This window comes from Salvelinus fontinalis, chromosome 10 (genome assembly GCF_029448725.1).
Source record: "Salvelinus fontinalis isolate EN_2023a chromosome 10, ASM2944872v1, whole genome shotgun sequence".
NCBI lineage: Eukaryota > Metazoa > Chordata > Actinopteri > Salmoniformes > Salmonidae > Salvelinus > Salvelinus fontinalis.
In genome coordinates this window covers 15,736,413-15,755,419 of record NC_074674.1, presented here as the reverse complement: position 1 = coordinate 15,755,419, position 19,007 = coordinate 15,736,413, and the positions used below count along the sequence as shown (strand labels likewise).

Below are 19,007 nucleotides of genomic sequence, written 5' to 3'. Positions count from 1 at the left end.
CAATATCTTAGTTTAGCCGAATTGGTGATAGCTACTGGTGTTGAGAGAAAATGGTGGACAAAGAAAAATGGTGATTTTTGCTAACGTGTTTAGCTAATAGATTTACATATTGTGTCTTCCCTGTAAAACATTTTAAAAATCTGAAATGGTGGCTTTATTCACAAGATCTGTATCCTTCATTAGGTGTCTTGGACTTGTGATTTAATGATATTTAGATGCTACTATTTAATTGTGACGCTATGCTAGCGATCCCGGATCCGGGGTAGAGGCTCGTTAGAGGTTAAGGAGAAGTGGATCTAAAATTCCATGCATTACAGTTGTATCTTTTAGCAATGTTTATTATGAGTATTTCTGTAAATTGATGTGGCTCTCTGTAAAATCACCGGATGTTTTGGAACTACTGAACATAATGCGCCAATGTAAACTCAGATTTTTGGATATAAATATTAACTTTACCGAACAAAACATACATGCATTGTGTAACCTGAAGTCCTATGAGTGTCATCTGATGAAGATCATCAAAGGTTAGTGATTAATTTGATCTCTATTTCTGCTTTTTGTGACTTTGGCTGGAAAAATGGCTGTGTTTTTCTGTGACTTGGCTCTGACCTAACATAATCGTTTGGTGTGCTTTCGTTGTAAAGCCTTTTTGAAATCGGACACTGTGCCTGGATTTACAACAAGTCTATCTTTAAAATGGTGTAAAATACTTGTATGTTTGAGCAATTTTAATTATGGGATTTCTGTTGTTTTTAATTTGGCGCCCTGCAGTTTCACTGGCTGTTGACGAGATGGGACGCTACCGTTCCACATACCCTAGTGAGGTTAAACAATATAAACATATTAATATAATCAGTCCTTGGGCTATAGAATATCTTTCTGCTGGCTACACTGATGTCTTGCCTTTCTTTTTACACAAAGCAGGATTAGTACAGAAGAACTGTAGCAACTGGTACACAAACTTCTTCATGCCAGAATCAGGGTCCCAGTGGGTTGCTTTTTCTTGCCAAAAAAAGAGAGAAAAAAAAAGACATCAACACAAATCCATACTGTCTCCTGCTGGGAGATCTATTTTTTCTCTTTCTTGTTTGTCACCTGGGACTTGCTAGTTGCCACTCTAAACCAAACTCAAAAAGACGCAAAATAATACAAAAAGCCCATGAGTATAAAGTATAAAACGTACACCTGAAGTGATACAACTTTATCTGTTTATAACTGCTTATTAACTTTGAAAACAATGTTGGTGGTCAGGTCGTTCAGAATACACAATATTGTTCAAATACACTTCTCCTATTTGGACTTTTATTACAGAATCAAATTTCAATTTTAAATCCACACATTTTGAGATTTGAAACAATCCAGTAGTGTCCATCCTGGTCATATTGAAGAACTGACCAATCATGTTCTGACATCTCCCATACCTGTACACAACACATAGAGATGTTATCAACAGGTGCCACTCTCTGAGGGTGGTCTCCGTCTCAGCAGAAATACATTCTAATTTCACACATACAGTAATAACACGTTCATATAAAATAAAAAAACAAATGGAAAAAGAGTGGAGGGATATCCTCTGGTAAAGCATTAAGGATACACACAGCAGCTTTCACATGAAGACCGGGGGAGCAACATCATAAAAAAAAAAGCTCAAATAATAGTAAAAGGACATGAACATTTGAGGCTGCATTAATTACTTGAGGACCAACATAATTAGTTACGTGCATTCCTTCGAGTGGCTCTCTTGACTTGAGATGAGACAAACCTTTTGCAAGGTGAGCAAATGAATAAGCTGCGACGCAAAAACAGTCCGAGTGGATAGGAAGAAAGAGGATAAGGAGGATAAATGAACTAGCGTTGGTCCTCCAGGTCAAGCCTCATCTTTAGCTGTATTGTCCTCCAGATCCTCATCGCTGTCTACATCACTGTAGACTGTCTTCTTGACCTTCGTCTTTCTGCTTCTCTCCTCCTTCATCCTCTGTTTCCCCTGCTTTGTTGCCATTTTCACTGAAAAGAGAGGAACAAAAGTGAGTTGAAGGCACTAGTTTGCCATTTACTTTTTTAATGACAACCAGATATTAGTTTGTCCTATCATTGATCTTTGTGAAAATAAATAATTACAAGCTACTCAAAATCTAAACAATGTTGCTTCATAACTTGGGTGAGTGACAGTGAAAATGTGCTTCTCCTTGTCAACTGAACTACATAATCTTGATCTTCTCATTGTTTTTTTTTAAAGAAGATATCCTTCACAGAGTTTATTTTGAGATCACAATGGCTGGGTCTCACCTGCTGATGAAACCAACTGATTGTCTCGACCTCCGTCATCTTCACGGATGGCAGTGCTGTCCTGTTTCACCTCATCGTCAATGACAATCCTTTGCCGTGCACTCTCAAACACAGACTTGAGAACAATTGAGTCCTCAAATATCTATGGCAAACACACACAACATAAACCAAATTAGCCTCTCACAATCATTAGCTGGGGGCATCATGGTATGTGGATTTCACGTAAAACCGTAGGCAGTGACATGAATTCCAGTGGCCCTAGATCACATCCCTGCGGCACACCTGAGATCCCTCCAGGTTGAAGGTCTGGGCGTTGTGACACAGCAGTATGATGTCTTTCTCCAGATCTCCCACACTCCTGTACTTATGATTGCGCACACGCTCCTACCAAAAACAACACATTGTCAGAAAACATGTATGCTCACATAAATAGAGTGTATATTAGTACCTGAATACAACATCATAGAAACATTTGCTCAGATGACAATGGAATATGCAACCACAGGGTTGTGGAGGGACCGTTGGACACTTGAAAGAATAGCACTGCCATCTGTCACTTTGTTAACAGGCCTAGATCCAGTTGGTATGTGGGAAGATTTGTTGGTCGATCTGGTAGGTTAGTGTTGAGATTTGGTGGTGAGCAACCAGAAGGCTGATGGGTGGGTTGGTTCTGCGCTGAATTGGTATGTGGTAAGATGTGGGTGGGTTGGTGTCGTGCTGAGTTTATAGATTGCGGTGTAGAGCAGGGGTGCCCAATCTAGGGGGTGTGCCAATATTTCCTGTTGGGGCTTGAGTCCTGAAATAATTTTTTTGGGGGGGATAATCAAAATAATATATATACAGTACCAGTCAAAAGTTTGGACACCTTCTCATTCAAGGGTTTTTCTTTATTTTTTACTATGTTCTACATTGTAGAATAATAGTGAAGACATCAAAACTATGAAATAACACATATGGAATCATGTAGTAACCAAAAAAGTGTTAAACAAATCCAAATATGTTTTATATTTGAGATTCTTCAAAGTAGCCACCCTTTGCCTTGATGACAGCTTTGCACACTCTCGGCATTCTCTCAACCAGCTTCACCTGGAATGCTTTTCCAACAGTCTTGAAGGAGTTTCTACATATGCTGTGCACAGCTGTCATCAAGGCAAAGGGTGGCTACTTTGAAGAAGCTCAAATATGGATTATATTTGGATTTGTTTAACACTTTCTTGGTTACTACAGGATTCCATAGGTGTTATTTCATAGTTTTGATGTCTTCACTATTATTTTACAATGTAAAAAACAGTAGCAATAAGGAAAAATCCTGGAATGAGTAGGTGTGCCTCAAACCTTTGACTGGTACTACATGTGCAAATATAAATACAGGTGCATAATAATAGATAATAATTCATTTTGATGCTGATATAGGTCATATAAAATGCAATATGAACAGAAAATGGTGTGTTCCCAAATCTCTGCATTTAATTGGAATGACTCTTTAAGATGGCTATTTTACACCAAAAGTATATTTGCAGCAAAATAGCCTACTGTTTTTGTGGATGCCTACAAGTGCACTGTATTCCATTTCATTGTGATGCTGTTATGAACTATGAAGGGTTATATCAAATGCAATATGAAAATGTAAAATGCTATGTATTTGTGTCTAATTTGATCAAATGTCAAATAGGGGACCCTGTGTGAAAAAGGTTAGGAATCTCTGGTGTAGAGGGTCCACTGAGCCTACCCGGATCCTCCTGAAGTCCACAGGCTTTCGGATCAGCTCGTAATACTCTGACACCTCCTTCCTAGAAGGCAGTTGGATGAAGCCTTTGCTGATCTGACGGCCCAACCTGGAAGCATTTAGCACAGGCTCTGTTACAGGCCAAAAACACACAGACCTCTCCAGACAATAGTATGTGATTAGTTTCAAATAGTTTCAGCGTTTGATATAGCCTGCCTGGAGTGGCAGATTGGCCAGATTTAGTTCCATCGTGCCAATCAAGTGCAGCCAAAGTATTTGAAAGAAAACATATTATTTTAAGTCGGGTCCGATCATAGAGATAGATAGAAGACTCTTGTGCCCAACAGCTTGTTCTAGCATGGGCAGAGCCTTTGAGGAAGGATCACATAATTCCAACAGGTCACCAGGAGGGATCAGCCAATGAAATATACATGTGCAGAAAAATTCCATAACTGACTGATAACATAATCGCCAACCTTGGCTCTATACCTGTTCAAACAACACACTTTAGGTGGCAGTGTGCACCCTTTTAGTTTGTTTGCCAACTCATAGAAGTAGTAGAATAAGAAAATGGACTACCTCAAAATAGTTTTTTCATTTTTTTTTTTTACATTTAAGTTATTTAGCAGAGGGTCTTAGAGGAGCAATTAGGGTTAAGTGCCTTGCTGAAGAGCACATCGACAGATTTTTCACCTAGTCATGTTGGAGATTCTAACCAGCAACCTGGCCCAAAGCGCTTAACTGCTAGGCTACCTGCTGCCCATGCTCTCACAGATGCCATAATGGGACAGATTCTATCTAAGTCCTCTCTGTCTGATCATTTCTGCAGCACACTGCTCACACTGTGAAATGGAGGGAAACAATAAGTAATTAATGTTGAACCAGTCCCTGCATGGTCTAACATCAAACGTCACTGCCCTTCTTCTCCACAAATTGCTAATTAGTATGTGTGGACATAATTGCATCATAATTACATAATTAACACAGTGCTCATCCCCAATTCTCGCTGCTAATCTCACCCATCTTTGTAGTTGATGACCATATCCACCAGTGTGCTCAGCTGCTTGGTGAGCTCGGGGGGGTTGGGGAGCGGTTTCTCCGCCGGAGGTCGTCCCCGGCGCTTCTTGACCTTTTCACCTTCAGCATCCTGTCCGGAGTCTCGTGACTCTAAGTCTTTGTTGCCGTGGTGATCACCTTTCCGTTTCTTCAGGCTGATGTCCTCTTCCATGTCCTCCAAGACCCCGTTCTCCTCCACCTTGAGGAGGAGGAAGAAGCAGTTCATTGTTCAGAATTCAAAGATGACCGCAATATACTTATACACTAAAGCTGAAAATAGTTCACAAATTTTAACATAAACCTTTGGTGTATAGGTCTATTGCGGTCATCTTTGACTTCTGGGTCTTTATTTTTGTCGAAATCTGTTTGTGTAAACAATTTAAATCTCATTTGGTACTTGCTCCCAGACAAACTAAACAACTCCAGTTTGATTTCTATTTGTAACTGTGCTATTTCACAAAAGTTCCTGAACCTATATGTATTTTACAGATCCCGTATGCTTTACATTGTTTATCTTGTTATTAGTCCCACCCTTCAGATCCATTCAACCCCTCCCATCTATCTCTCAACATCATCCATTTCGGATTTCTATTTGCCATATATTTTTCAACTGTGCTGTGATGCTTCACAAAATAATTGAACCTTCCTATTCTCATAGCTTCTACAGATTATTTTTAATTTACAAACATTTTTGCTAAAATAATTATTATATTATTGATTGATTGACTATGGCTTTTCAAATCACCCAGTATTGCCATCTGTAGCGTTAGTTCTAGGCAAATGTTGCAATTCTTCAGCCATTCCTGGACCTGTGACCAAAAACGAGCTACATATGGACAATACCAAAATAAATGATCTAATGACTCTGCCTCACAGCAGAATCTGCAGAGCTGGGAAGATTGTATCCCCCATATATATAACATTCTATTAGTTGCAAGAATTTTGTACAGTAATTTAAATTGAAAAATTAGAAGTTTTGAATCCGGCGTTGTTTTGTGTATCAATTCATAAACCATGTGCCATGGAATGGGTACATCGAAAATCTCTTCCCAACTATTTTGCAATTTATATGGCACAGCTGTCAATTTTTTGGTCCTTAAATTAAATTGGTATATGTTTTTATTTATCACACTTGTCTTTAACCATTTATGTTCTTTAATACAGGGCCGACATACAAGTTCCTTACTTTTTTCCCCTTCTACTTGCCTCTTCCATTTTTGTGGTAATGCTGCAATTAATTGGTTGTAATTTTGGGTAGAGCAGACATTTCCATATGTCTATGTTAGCTGCATGTGTGACATAACTCCACCAGTCCTATTTATGATATCATTCACTAAAATTATACCTTTTTTTAAAATGTCTTCGATAAATACAGTTTTTTTATCAATTAGTATATTTGAATTTAACCACAATATTTGTTCCGCCTTTTCAGGTGGATTAAACTGAAATTGCAACCAACTTTCTAAGGCTTGTTAAAAAATAAAGATATTTTGGAGATTATTTCCTTTTCAAACAACCGAAAATGAGTGTAATCTGAATAAAGGGAAAAAGGCCCTTCTTGAACATAGGATGAGACATTCGTACCAATTTACTAGAGAACCAGTTTGGATTTAAGTATAACTTTTGTATGACTGATGCCTTTAGTGAGAGGTCTAATGCTTTAATATTTAATCATTTCTGCCCTCCGAATTCATATTCGTTATATAAATAGGCCCTTTTAATTTTAATCTGGTTTGCCGTTCCAAATAAAATTGAATATTTTTTGTTCATATAATTTAAAAAGCAGGTCACTAGGTGTAGGCAAAACCATAAGCAAATAGGTAAACTGTGATATGACTAGAAATTTGCCATGTCACCAAAAACACTCGCAAACTTTTACAGATGCACAATCGAGAGCATCCTGTCGGGCTGTATCACCGCCTGGTACGGCAACCGCTCCGCCCACAACCGTAAGGCTCTGCAGAGGGTAGTGAGGTCGGCAGAACGCATCACCCGGGGCAAACTACCTGCCCTCCAGGACAACTACAACACCCGGTGTCACAGGAAGGCCAAAAAGATCATCAAGGACAACAACCATCCGAGCCACTGCCTGTTCACCTCGCTAGCATCCAGAAGGCGAGGTCAGTACAGGTGCATCAAAGCAGGGACCGAGAGACTGAAAAACAGCTTCTATCTCAAGGCCATCAGACTGTTAAACAGCCATCACTAACATTGAGTGGCTGCTGTCAACATACTGACTCAAATCTCTAGCCACTTTAATAATAAAAAATTGGATGTAATAAATGTATCACTAGGCACTTTAAACAATGCCACTTTATATAATGTTTACATACCCTACATTACTCATCTCATATGTATATACTGTACTCTATACCATCTACTGCATCTTGCCTATGCCGTTCGGCCATCGCTCATCCATATATTTATATGTACATATTCATTCCTTTACACTTGTGTGTAAAAGGTAGTTGTGAAATTGTTAGATGACTTGTTAGATATTACTGCATGGTCGGAACTAGAAGCACAAACATTTCGCTACACTCGCATTAACATCTGCTAACCACGTGTATGTGACCAATACTATTTGATTTACACATTATTATTTCAAAATATTACAATACACTCTCACATCTGTAATACGCTGACTGGGCTAGCGGCAGGACTTCTGATTTCAAATTTTCCTGAATAAAATGTCCACTTTTCACTATGTTCAGACCACATAACAGGATAACAATATGTGATTATACAGATATACTAATCACTATATTTCACATATTTCATCTGCATCATTTAAATCTAAAATTTATTTGCATGAGACAAAGTCCGCCTGATCAATAGTTATTGCTCTGTTATCCTATGGTGCCACTGATGCCAATACCATCTATAATGCCACCAACTGGTCTGGTACAGCCATAAAAAGTTGCAGTGACTTTATATTCACACAGCTTCTAAGGACTTTTACATAAGGTTTGCATACCAAGTTTTATGGCCCCATGCCCATCGGTTCAGTTCTCATAGCCCTGGTGTGATATTGTGCCATCTAATGGTGTAGTGTGGCTGACTTCGAATGCAGCAACGAATCATTCTCAAATTCATTAGAGGCCATGAGACCAAAATATAGCTGCAGCAGCAATGAACGGGGTTCACAGGATGACAGAAAGGACACAAGATCAGTTGGATAACAAAGCAAGCACTCTATCATGTCGGAACTATCTTCCTTTATGTGCCATCATGAGTCTATAAACCAAATCTGGAGTCAATCGGATTGATGGTTCATGAAAAGAAGATGATTGCAGATGATTTTGAGCATTAGCATTATATATGCAAAGAATGAGTTGTTCATTTTGAAAAGTTTCAAGTTGATAGGTGTGGATTTTTGTCAATAACTAAAATATTATAATTGTTTTACCAAAACTAAGTTACATCCCTTAACAACTAAGGGGTTGGTTAAGAAATGGCTGAGTTATTGATAAATCAGAAAATCTGATTTTATGTGTCCATTTAAATCCTTTGTAAATCCACTTCACAATGGCCTATCAACTTGAGACTTGTTAGGTTAATCAAAACCCATTAACATGATGAACCACGTTAAGTTTGGCATTGGTGTCTTAAAAAATAAGGAAACTTAATTATTCACGCTTTTGAATATGTAACGCTAAAGCTTTAAATAATCATAAAAAATCGTATTTTCATGGAATGAAAGTCAGATTCACTCCAAATTTGGTCTTTGTGCTCATCACACTAGTCCCAAAAGAGTTGGACAAAATAATGTTGATGCATTCGAAGATGGCCACATATACCAGTGGATACATATGAACAAATACGCAAATATGCTAAAATAGTCACCAACAAAAAACTATATATACAATTTGGAATGTAGGCCCATTGTACATGTCCTAAAGGTCCAATGCAGCAGTTTAATTTCAACTGTGATTTTTTTAAATATATTTTTTGGTCAAAAATAGTTTGTTAGCAAAGAGCAATTACTCAACCAAGAATTTTGCTAGAACTGTCAGAGTGGTCTGAGTGGGGAGGGGAAAACTGACAACTAGCTAGTGTTGGCAGAGAGATTTGGAACGGACTTTCTTATTGATCGATTAACCAATTCACCACCTGGTGATGTCATCAGGCAGGCCAAAACTCCATCCCACTAAAACAGTCTGAAATTTAAGGCTGTCTTTTCAAACAGCTCTTACACTAAAAGGCCACTAATCATAATTTTCACAATTTCACAGTATTATTCCAACATCATAGTATGGAAATATACATTATACATATTTTCTTGTGCTACAGCCTAAATTCAAATCAAATCCAATTTTATTGGTCACATATACATGGTTAGCAGATGTTAATGCGAGTGTAGCAAAATTCTTGTCATTCTAGTTCCAACAGCGCAGTAATATGTAACAAGTAATCTAACAATTACCCAACAACTACCTAATACACACAAATCTAAAGGGGTGAATGAGAATATGTACATATAAGTATATGGATGAGCGATGGCCGAGCGTCATAGGCAAGGTGCAGTAGATGGTATAAAATAAAGTATGTACATGTGATATGAGTAATGTAAGATATGTAACATTATTACATTCACATTATTTAAAGTTGCATTGTTTTAACTTCTTGTGGCTGCAGGGGCAGTATTGAGTAGCTTGGATGAAAGGTGCACAGAGGTGCCCAGAGTAAACGGCCTGTTCCTCAGTCATAGTTGCTAATATATGCATATTATTATTAGTATTGGATAGAAAACACTCTGAAGTTTCTAAAACTGTTTGAATTATGTCTGTGAGTATAACAAAACTCATATGGCAGGCAAAAACCTGAGATAAAATCCAAACAGGAAGTGGAAATTCTGGGGCTGGTGGATTTTCAACCAAGATCCCATTGAAATCACAGTGAGATATGAATGAGTATTCTCTTCCTACGGCTTCCACTAGATGTCAACAGTCTGTAGAACTTTGTCTGATGACTCTACTGTGAAGGGGGGCCGGATGAGAGGAGAATTAGTCACCACTGCCATGAGGTGACCATTCTTTGACCATGCGCGTTCACATGAGAGGGAGCTCCGTTCCACCGCTCATCTGAAGTCAATGTAATTCTCCGGTTGGAACGTTATTCAAGATTTATGTTAACAACATTCTAAAGATTGATTCAATACATCGTTTGACATGTTTCTACTGACTGTTACGGAACCTTTGGACATTTCGTCACGTTTTAGTGAACGCTCTTTTTGACTTTGGAGTTGTTTACCAAACGCGCTAACCAAAGTAGCTAATTGGACATAAATAACGGACATTATCGAACAAATCAAGCATTTATTGTGGACCTGGGATTCCTGGGAGTGCATTCTGATGAAGATCATCAAAGGTAAGGGAATTTTTATCATGTAATTTCTGGTTTATGTTGACTCCAAAATGGTGGCAAATGTTATTATATTTCTGAGCGCCGTCTCAGATTATTGCACGGTTTGCTTTTTCCGTAAAACAAATGTGAAATCTGACACAGCGGTTGCATTAAGGAGAGGTATATCTATAATTCCATGTGTATAACTTGTATTATCATCTACATTTATGATGAGTATTTCTGTTGAAGAGAAGTGGCTATGCAAAATCACTGGATGTTTTTGGAACTAGTGAACGTAACACGCCATTGTAAACTCAGATTTTTTTTTTAAATATGAACTTTATCAAACAAAACATACATGTATTGTGTAACATGAAGTCCTATGATCTGATGAAGATTATCAAAGGTTAGTGATTAATTTTATCTCTATTTGTGCTTTTTGTGACTGCTATCTTTTGCTGGAAAAATGGCTCTGCTTATTCTGTGGCTTGGTGGTGACCCAACATAATCGTTTGTGGTGCTTTCACAGTAAAGCATATTTGAAACCGGACACTTTGGTGGGATTAACAACAAAAATACCTTTAAAATGGTATAAGATACATGTATGTTTGAGGAATTTTAATTATGAGATTTCTGTTGTTTGAATTTGGCGCCCTGCACTTTCACTCGCTGTTGTCATATCGATCCTGTTAGCGGGATTGCAGCCATAAGAGGTTTTAAGTGACTACTGATCCATTTACTAAAAAGGTCAACCACAAAAAAATCTGAGGTCTTGGCTGAGGTCTTGGCTGATTTCTGTTGATTTTCCCATGATGTCAAGCAAAAAGGCTGAAGGTTTGAAGGTAGTTTGAAGGTAGGCCTTGAAATACATCCACAGGTACACCTCCAATTGACCCACATGATGTCAATTAGCCTATCAGAAGCTTCTAAAGCCATGACATAATTTTCTGGAATTTTCCAAGCTGTTTAAAGGCACAGTCAACTTATTGTATGTAAACTTCTGACCCACTGGAATTGTGATACAGTGAATTATATGTGAAATAATCTGTCTGTCAACAGTTGTTGTAAAAATTACTTGTGTCATGCACAAAATAGATGTCCTAATCGACTTGCTAAAACTATAGTTTTTTAACAAGATATTTGTGGAGTGGTTGAAAAACGAGTTTTAATGACTCCAACCTAAGTGTATGTAAACTTCCGACTTCAACTGTACATTTGCTAAAGCATTATGATAACTCAGCGACACAATGGTAAGGATTAACTGAGCTTGGCTTGTCTCAACGGAGCCTTATAGCGCTTTGAAAGGACCCAAGAACCCAAATTATTCTGGTGGATCCAATCCTCCCTATAAAACGTGTTTTGTTTCCAAAAGGTATCGAAATTGTCAACAAAAGTTGCACACATTAAGCTGCAATAATCACATAGCCAGTTGTGAAGAGAAATAATCCTGCTAAAGCGTTCAATGCCACGATTCAGAGAGCGCACAGGGCCAGAAGTGGTCTTTTATTAGTGTCAATCAGAGAATCAATCAGCTCTTTAAAATCCAGTTTCAACTGTTCAGAGCTGCCCTTCATAAGGACATTAAAACCCAAATGGACTACGATAGAATCGAATTCCTTGTCCTGGCCTAGAACATTTGGGAGCAGCTTAGTAATGTCATTTAATCAAGCTCCAGGATAGGACATTGTTTTTGCACCAGGAACAGTGACATTTCTTACCCTTGAGCTGCCCAGAATCACGGCTGGTGAGAAGGACGAGGAAATCCACCCACTCCCACGGTTCACAGGATTCTGAGAACCCTTTAAGGATGAGCGAGAGACAGGATAACTTGAGCCCGCGGCTTCTGGTGCAGGCCTCCGACAGATGGAGAAGCCCTGCTCGATTTGCCGCAGGGACAGGTACCCCCAGCGACAAAGGTGCAGGAAGTTTAGGCTCCGGGGCGGTGAAACTATTTGTTGTTTGTATCTGCTCTGGGCCTCTCGTTGGGTTGTTGATGGTCGCATGCTCCTCTTGCTGTGCTCCTTCAACTCCACTATTAGATGGGGGAGGAGAGACAGGAGATGGCTCCTCTGGCAAACAAACTCCAGGCAACACCGGCCAGTCAGACAACAAGGCAGAGATGCATCCAACAAGCACGAACGGCCTCTAGCCACCACTCTGCGTTTCCCTAAGTTTCTTACGTTGCGACTTGCTTGATCAAGGAAGCCAGTTCAATCTTATAATCCTCGGCAAGCAAACAATTGCCATATTGGAACTCTGAGTGATCCAGTTTGTCCCGAGAAAAAAACGTAGTAGATACAGCTTATACAGCGCTGGAACCATTCATTTACTTCTCCAAACAAAAAAGAATCCATTGCAAACTCCTCTGGGACTAACTTCGTTAGCTTGTTGGCTAGTAGCTAGTTAACTAAGGTTAGCGGCTCTGTCAAGCAGGCTTCAACCTGTCTGTAAAGCGGGATTCCGGGACAAGAAATAATGGTCCTAGTTGTTAAAAGCTTGTTGTTTTTTTGTCAAAAACAACAAAAATGACTGTTTCCAGAATACAGTGTTCAGCTGCGCACTCTCACCATTGGCCTCATGGTGAAATCCCTGAGCGGTTTCCTTCCTATCGGCAACTGAGATAGGAAGGACGCGTGTACCTTTGTAGTGACTGGGTGTATTGATACACCATCCAAAGTGTAATTAATAACATCACCATGCTCAAATGGATATTCAATATCTGCTTCTTTTTTTTATCCATCTACCAATAGGTGCCCTTCTTTGCAAGACATTGGAAAACCTCCCTGTTCTTTGGGTGGAATCTGTATTTAAAATTTCCTGCTCGACTTAGGGACCTTACAGATAATTATATATCTGGGGTACAGAGATGAAGTAGTCACTCAAAAATCATGTTAAACACTATTATTGCACACAGAGTGAGTCCATGCAACTTATTATGTGACTTGTTAAGCACATTTTTACTCCTGAACTTATTTAGGCTTGCCATAACAAAGGGGTTGAATACTTATTGACTCAAGATATTTCAGCTTTTCATTTTTTACTCGTATTTAAACATTTCGAAAAACATAATTCCACTCTGACATTATGGGGTATTGTGTGCAGGCCAGTGATACAAACAATCTCAATTTAACCGGTTATAAATTCAGGCTGTAACACATCAAAATGTGAAAAACTTTCTGAAGGTACTGTATATAAAACACAGACAAATAGCATTTTTGCCTGCACTGGGCCTTTAGTTTGAGCTTAGGGATAGGTCAAAAGATGGCTGAGTTATTGACAACAAAAAAAGAAAAAATTTTACTTGTCCAATTTAACCACTGTAAATCCACTACACAGTGGCCTATCAACTTGAAACGAGAAGGCTTCACAGAATCACTTGTACCCGAATACCCGAGGTCCAATCCAGGACCCGGATCCAGAATTCTAAATAATGTCACGGGTCTGGGTCGGTTCTGATATGATTGTCACGGGTCTCTGGTATGTGTAATTTTAACTGACTTGTCCGGAAGGACCCATACAAATCTGAACGCGACTACTGCCGTAGAGAAAGGGAAATTGTACAATTTATGTTGTAGCACTTTGCTTTTCACGAGTGGCGTGTGTAGCTTGTTGTTGTCGTTGGCCAATCATAAGTCATCAAAGCGGCAATAGGCCACAGTCAAAGAGCCTCCGTGTGAGGCAACAGTTAGGAGATATCAAATCAATGGAAGATTAAAATAATGGAATTAAAGTTAAAAGGAGAAGGATAGGATACAGTGACCAAGAGCCAACAGGTAGGCTACGTTATATTCTGAAAGAAGTTGTCGTTGTTTGTAACTGTGTAAGACGAGAAAGCGCATAAAGCCTCAATTAGCCTAGGTTGGTTGCTGTCTCTCGTCTCCGCTTACTCCTCCCTGTTCCCCATGTCACTCGCACACACTAACAGTAGCCGACACACACAGCAAGGCCCCTGCTAGAGCATTACCTTTACCTCCTCTCCATCGCGCTTTATCAGCTCCGGTTACTAAAGTAGCTTAAAAATATACTTTTACATAAAATATAGATTTACTCCAGATTTTGTATTTAGACTCATTAATTAATGAGGCAGGTAGCCTAGTGGTTAGAGCGTTGGGTCAGTAACCGAAAGGTTGCTGGATCAAATCCCCGAGCTGACAAGGTACAAATCTGTCGTTCTGCCCCTGTACTGTTCCCCAGTAGGCCATCATTGTAAATAAGAATTTGTTCTTAACTGTCTGGCCTAGTTAAATAAATGTAAAAAAAATTAAATGCATTGTACCTATAGATGCAGGTTAGCACATACGCTAATGCTAAAATCTTCTTCACGAACCATAAGTCAGATTGACTCCAGATGTGATATATAGACTCAATGAATTCGCCTCGAATGATTAGTTGCTGCATTCAAAATCGGCCACGCTACACCACTAGATGACACCATGGCTATAAGAACTGAACCGATGGATATGGGGCCTTATAATTTTGGAAATCTGACCTGTTGCCTCCAATGCTTCCCACAGTTAAAACCCAGCAGCGTTGCAGTTCTTGACACAAACCAGTGTGCCAAGCACCCACTACCATACCCCAATTGAAAGGCATTTAAATATTTTGTCTTGTCCATTCATTAGAGCATGGGTATAACTATTGCAACTAATACCTATTGAAAATAAATATTGATCAAGTGGACTTTGTCTCATGCAAATGAATGATAGATTTTAATCATGCAGATGAACAATGTGAAATATTTCACAAATCTTGACATAAACCATTAGTCAAAATACCAACCCCAGAATTGGTATATCAACTGAATACATTAAGTAGTGATATTAAGAGTGATTACCAGCTGCATTCAAAGGTAACCAACCTACAACACTAGACTAAAGTCATCCTTGTGGTATTGATAGATAAACATGGTAATGAGTTCACTGATTGCACATAAAGACAGTTCCTACATGATAAAGTGCTTGCTTTGTTAATCAACTGATCTTGTGTCCTTTCTGTCATCCTGTCAGTGGTGGGCCGTCAGGGCCAGCAAGGCCTTCTCTGCTGGCCTAAACATCATCAGAATATATATTTTTTTAAATATATTTTCCCACAAATATGTATTAAATTATTCCCCAGAGTAAGAGTTATACTCTTCATTTCATAGCTTTCCTCTTGGTTGCACTGCTTCCAGCCCCAGGTTGAGATTTGGAGGGCTGGTCTTTATGTTAGATCTTTTATCCAATCATATTCAGCCATCATGTGTTGCCAGGGGTCTAAAATCTGCCCTCAGGCCTTCAGAATCAACAGTGCGGGCGCTTGTAGCTTAAAGTGAATGGAAATGAAAATTTAGTGTCAACCAATCAGCTTTAGATTTGGCTATTGTACGCCTGCTGGCTGGCTCCAGTGTTACACAGGAGCCAGCTAGCAGGCGTAGTGCGTGCACGTCTTTTGATTGGATTACCAATATTGAGAGGCAGGTCCTATGGGCAGGTCTATGCAGAACCTCTGAACTAGGAAACTGAATTTGATAAACAAATTAATTTGTGTACTACTAAGCTGTTTTTTCAACCCACAATGGTGGAAGGAGGAGAAGATATCGATTTGGAGCGAGGATATAATTATAACGCCATTCTCAAGACGAACTTTTCAAGAAAAGTTAGACATTGTAAGGAGAGGTCGCCCGACGCCGACACTACAAAGCCTGTCACAGGCGGGAAAGGGGTTCGTTCACCACTTTCAAAGTTCCAACTACGAGCGCTATCAATGGCTCACAGGCTCCGAGAAGCACTGCAAACTGTACTGCTGGGAATGCCTATTATTTACAAGTGATCGATTTGGTGTTTGGAGCCACATTGGCTTTGCAAACTTGAGTTGTCTAACCAAGGCAGCAACAAGACACCAAAGTACGGCTGGTCACTTACAAGCAATGGGGCTTTTGAAAACTTTTGGGGACACCTGAGTGGATCTACAGCTCAACGAACAAGCGTGCAGGGCAACGGAGCTGCACAATGAAAAGGTGAAGAAAAATAGGGAAATATTGAAAAGACTCATTGATTGTGTCAAAAATGTAAATTTTTGGGTAAACAGTGTTTACCCAAATTTTTTAATTTTTGTCAATTTCAAGGTGACGCAACGCCTGGTTATAGTGCGTTTGTCTAAATGTATAGAGTCTAGAGCCATGGCATCATAATGATGGTAATAAGAGGTGGATTAATTCGGGTGGGACTGTGTAGGACCTCACTGAAGGCCCAGGCCCACGGCACACCACTGCATCCTGTGAACCCCGTTCATTGCTGCTTGCAGCTATATTATTAAAAAATCTGGATTTATTGAATTTTCCATGTGGTTAATATTAAAAGGGCAGTTCATTTAATATAACAGGCTTTTAAAATATAATATCGGTGCACAATTTCCACTTAAAATATTAAAAGATACGCAAAAGGGACTCATTTTCGTGGAACGACCCAAATATCAATATCTTTAGAAGAGAAAAGTTTAGAAAAAGTTCAAAAAAAGGTTAGAATGGAAAAAGAAAAGAGTGTGATTGTGTGAGTCTTATGTGTATGAGTGTGTGAGTGTTTGCGTGTGCACGCTCATATGTGTGAGGTTGCTGTACGGCAGGGTTGCCTGTGTGCCTTAGTGCCTGTGTCTTGTTTTTATCTCTCATAGCTGCAAATGTCTGCAGCAAGCAACTGCTGTATTTTACACAAAGGCAATTAAAGCCTAGATGTATGCATGCAGCAGCGCTTATCTGGGCTGGCGGGGAGAGTGAGAGAAGAAGAGAGAAAGGGGGAGTGAATATGTATTCACATTGGGGGGGGGGGAATTCAGACCCGAGTTACACGTGCTTTATAATGGAACATTATTCCCTTTTTATGCACTTCTCTCTCTATGTGTATACTGACCTTGAACACAGCTCAACTATTCGTTTGGTGTGGAGATTATAGAAATGGAGGTGTGGCAGAGGTGTGGCTACAGATACGCCTTATGCTGACCTTGGCTTAATTCCCTAATAATTCCACCACCTTTACACGCAAGGAAACCATGAATAAGGTGGAGCTCCTATTGGTTCCAAAGGAAAAAACATCTACCATTTTTAATAGAAATAACACCATTCTCCATGCACTGTAATGTATAAATTGATAAGAGCTAGTAATCCATTCGGAAAAGAGGACTGTAATAACAAATAGCAATTTTTTTTAGATTATTTTTCCTTATGATCACTGGAGACGAAAGTGAAACTAGTCATGGAAGTAAACTGAAAATTATATTAACATGACACGTATTTCCTTTTTCCACAATGAAGCAGTATTCTATAAAACAGTTGTGCCGTTATTCAGAATTTGTATTGAATAGCATAATACATTTGCAGGGAATTACAGTTGGAGACCTAAGCTATAGGCTTCTGTAGCTCCGAACCTACCAAGTTGATGTATGCGCTCTTTAAAGTTTTAATTATATACCCAGGTTTTTCTCCATTTTTTTGTACAATTTGTATCATGTAAAGTATTAGCCACTATCGGTAGCCACCGTCAGTAATTCACACATACGCCAACTGTCAATTTTAGTGTTCGTTTCCTTCAATTTGTAGCCTATATTTTGTATATTACCACTACATTCCGTTTACTTTTACTTTTCTTTCCTTCCTCCGTGTAGTTGTTCCTGAGAGTTGCTAGCAATAGCGGATCATATTAGGTTAACATGGTGCACTAATTTGGGACATGTAGCCTATTTGATTCCTTATAGAACTCAGACCACACTTGGAAGTTTAAACCTGGAGCCTGGCGCTGTAACAGTCCTGACCTGTTTTATGTTGTTTTTTATGTGTTTTTGGTCAGGGCGTTAGTTTTGGGTGGGCAGTCTATGTTATTTGTTTCTATGTTGGTTTTGGTTTGCCTGGTATGGCTCTTGATTAGAGGCAGGTGGTTTGCGTTTTCCTCTAATCAAGAGTCATATTTAGGTAGGGCATTCTCACTGTTTGTTTGTGGGTGATTGTCTCCTGTGATGTCTTTCGTCGTTGTCGATGTGTTTTTCACTTACGGGACTGTTTGGCTGTTCGTGTGTTTCGATGTAACGTTCCTGTCCGTGAGTTTACGTTTGTGATGTGAGTTTATGTTCAGGTTCCGTTCTACGTCGTTTTGTTATTTTGTAGTTTTGAAAGTGTTTTGTTTTGTTTCGTGGCTGTCAAATATATAATAAAGATGGCATATTTCCCTGAACCCGCATTTTGGTCTGAAGATCCTTCTCTCCTCACCTCCTCCGAGGATGAGGAGAGCACCAGCCGTTAACAGAATCACCCACCAACAAACAGAGACCAAGCGGTATGGGAATGCTCGACGGAGCAACAAGAACTTCTGGACTTGGGAGGAGATCTTGGACGGTAGAGGACCTTGGGCTCAACCAGGGGAATATCGCCGTCCAAAGGAGGAATTGGAAGCAGCGAGGGCTGAGCGGCGCTGGTATGAGGAGGCAGCGCGACGACGCGGTTGGGAGCCCGTGAGTCAGACCAAAAAATTTCTTGGGGGGGGGCACAAGAGGAGTGTGGCAAAGCCGGGTAGGATACCCGAGCAAACTCCTCGTGCTTACCGTGGAGGTAGAAGGCGTCGTACTGGTA

General features: G+C 39.5%; 1 protein-coding gene across 6 annotated transcripts in view; it reads right to left on the bottom strand.

Moving 5' to 3' along the window:
- Positions 1–1,285: 1,285 nt before the first annotated feature.
- Positions 1,286–19,007, bottom strand: part of LOC129863695 (probable global transcription activator SNF2L2) — a 56,793-nt gene continuing 39,071 nt past the window's right edge. For all 6 annotated transcript variants that reach the window (XM_055935862.1, XM_055935865.1, XM_055935864.1 and 3 more), the window contains exons 3-7: positions 5,032–5,267; positions 4,016–4,121; positions 2,569–2,670; positions 2,287–2,428; positions 1,286–2,004 (exon numbers count right to left, since the gene is read on the bottom strand). In XM_055935862.1, coding sequence (XP_055791837.1) covers positions 1,868–2,004; positions 2,287–2,428; positions 2,569–2,670; positions 4,016–4,121; positions 5,032–5,267 — 723 coding nt within the window. In that variant the 3' untranslated portion in view covers positions 1,286–1,867. The remainder of the gene's footprint in view (positions 2,005–2,286; positions 2,429–2,568; positions 2,671–4,015; positions 4,122–5,031; positions 5,268–19,007) is intronic.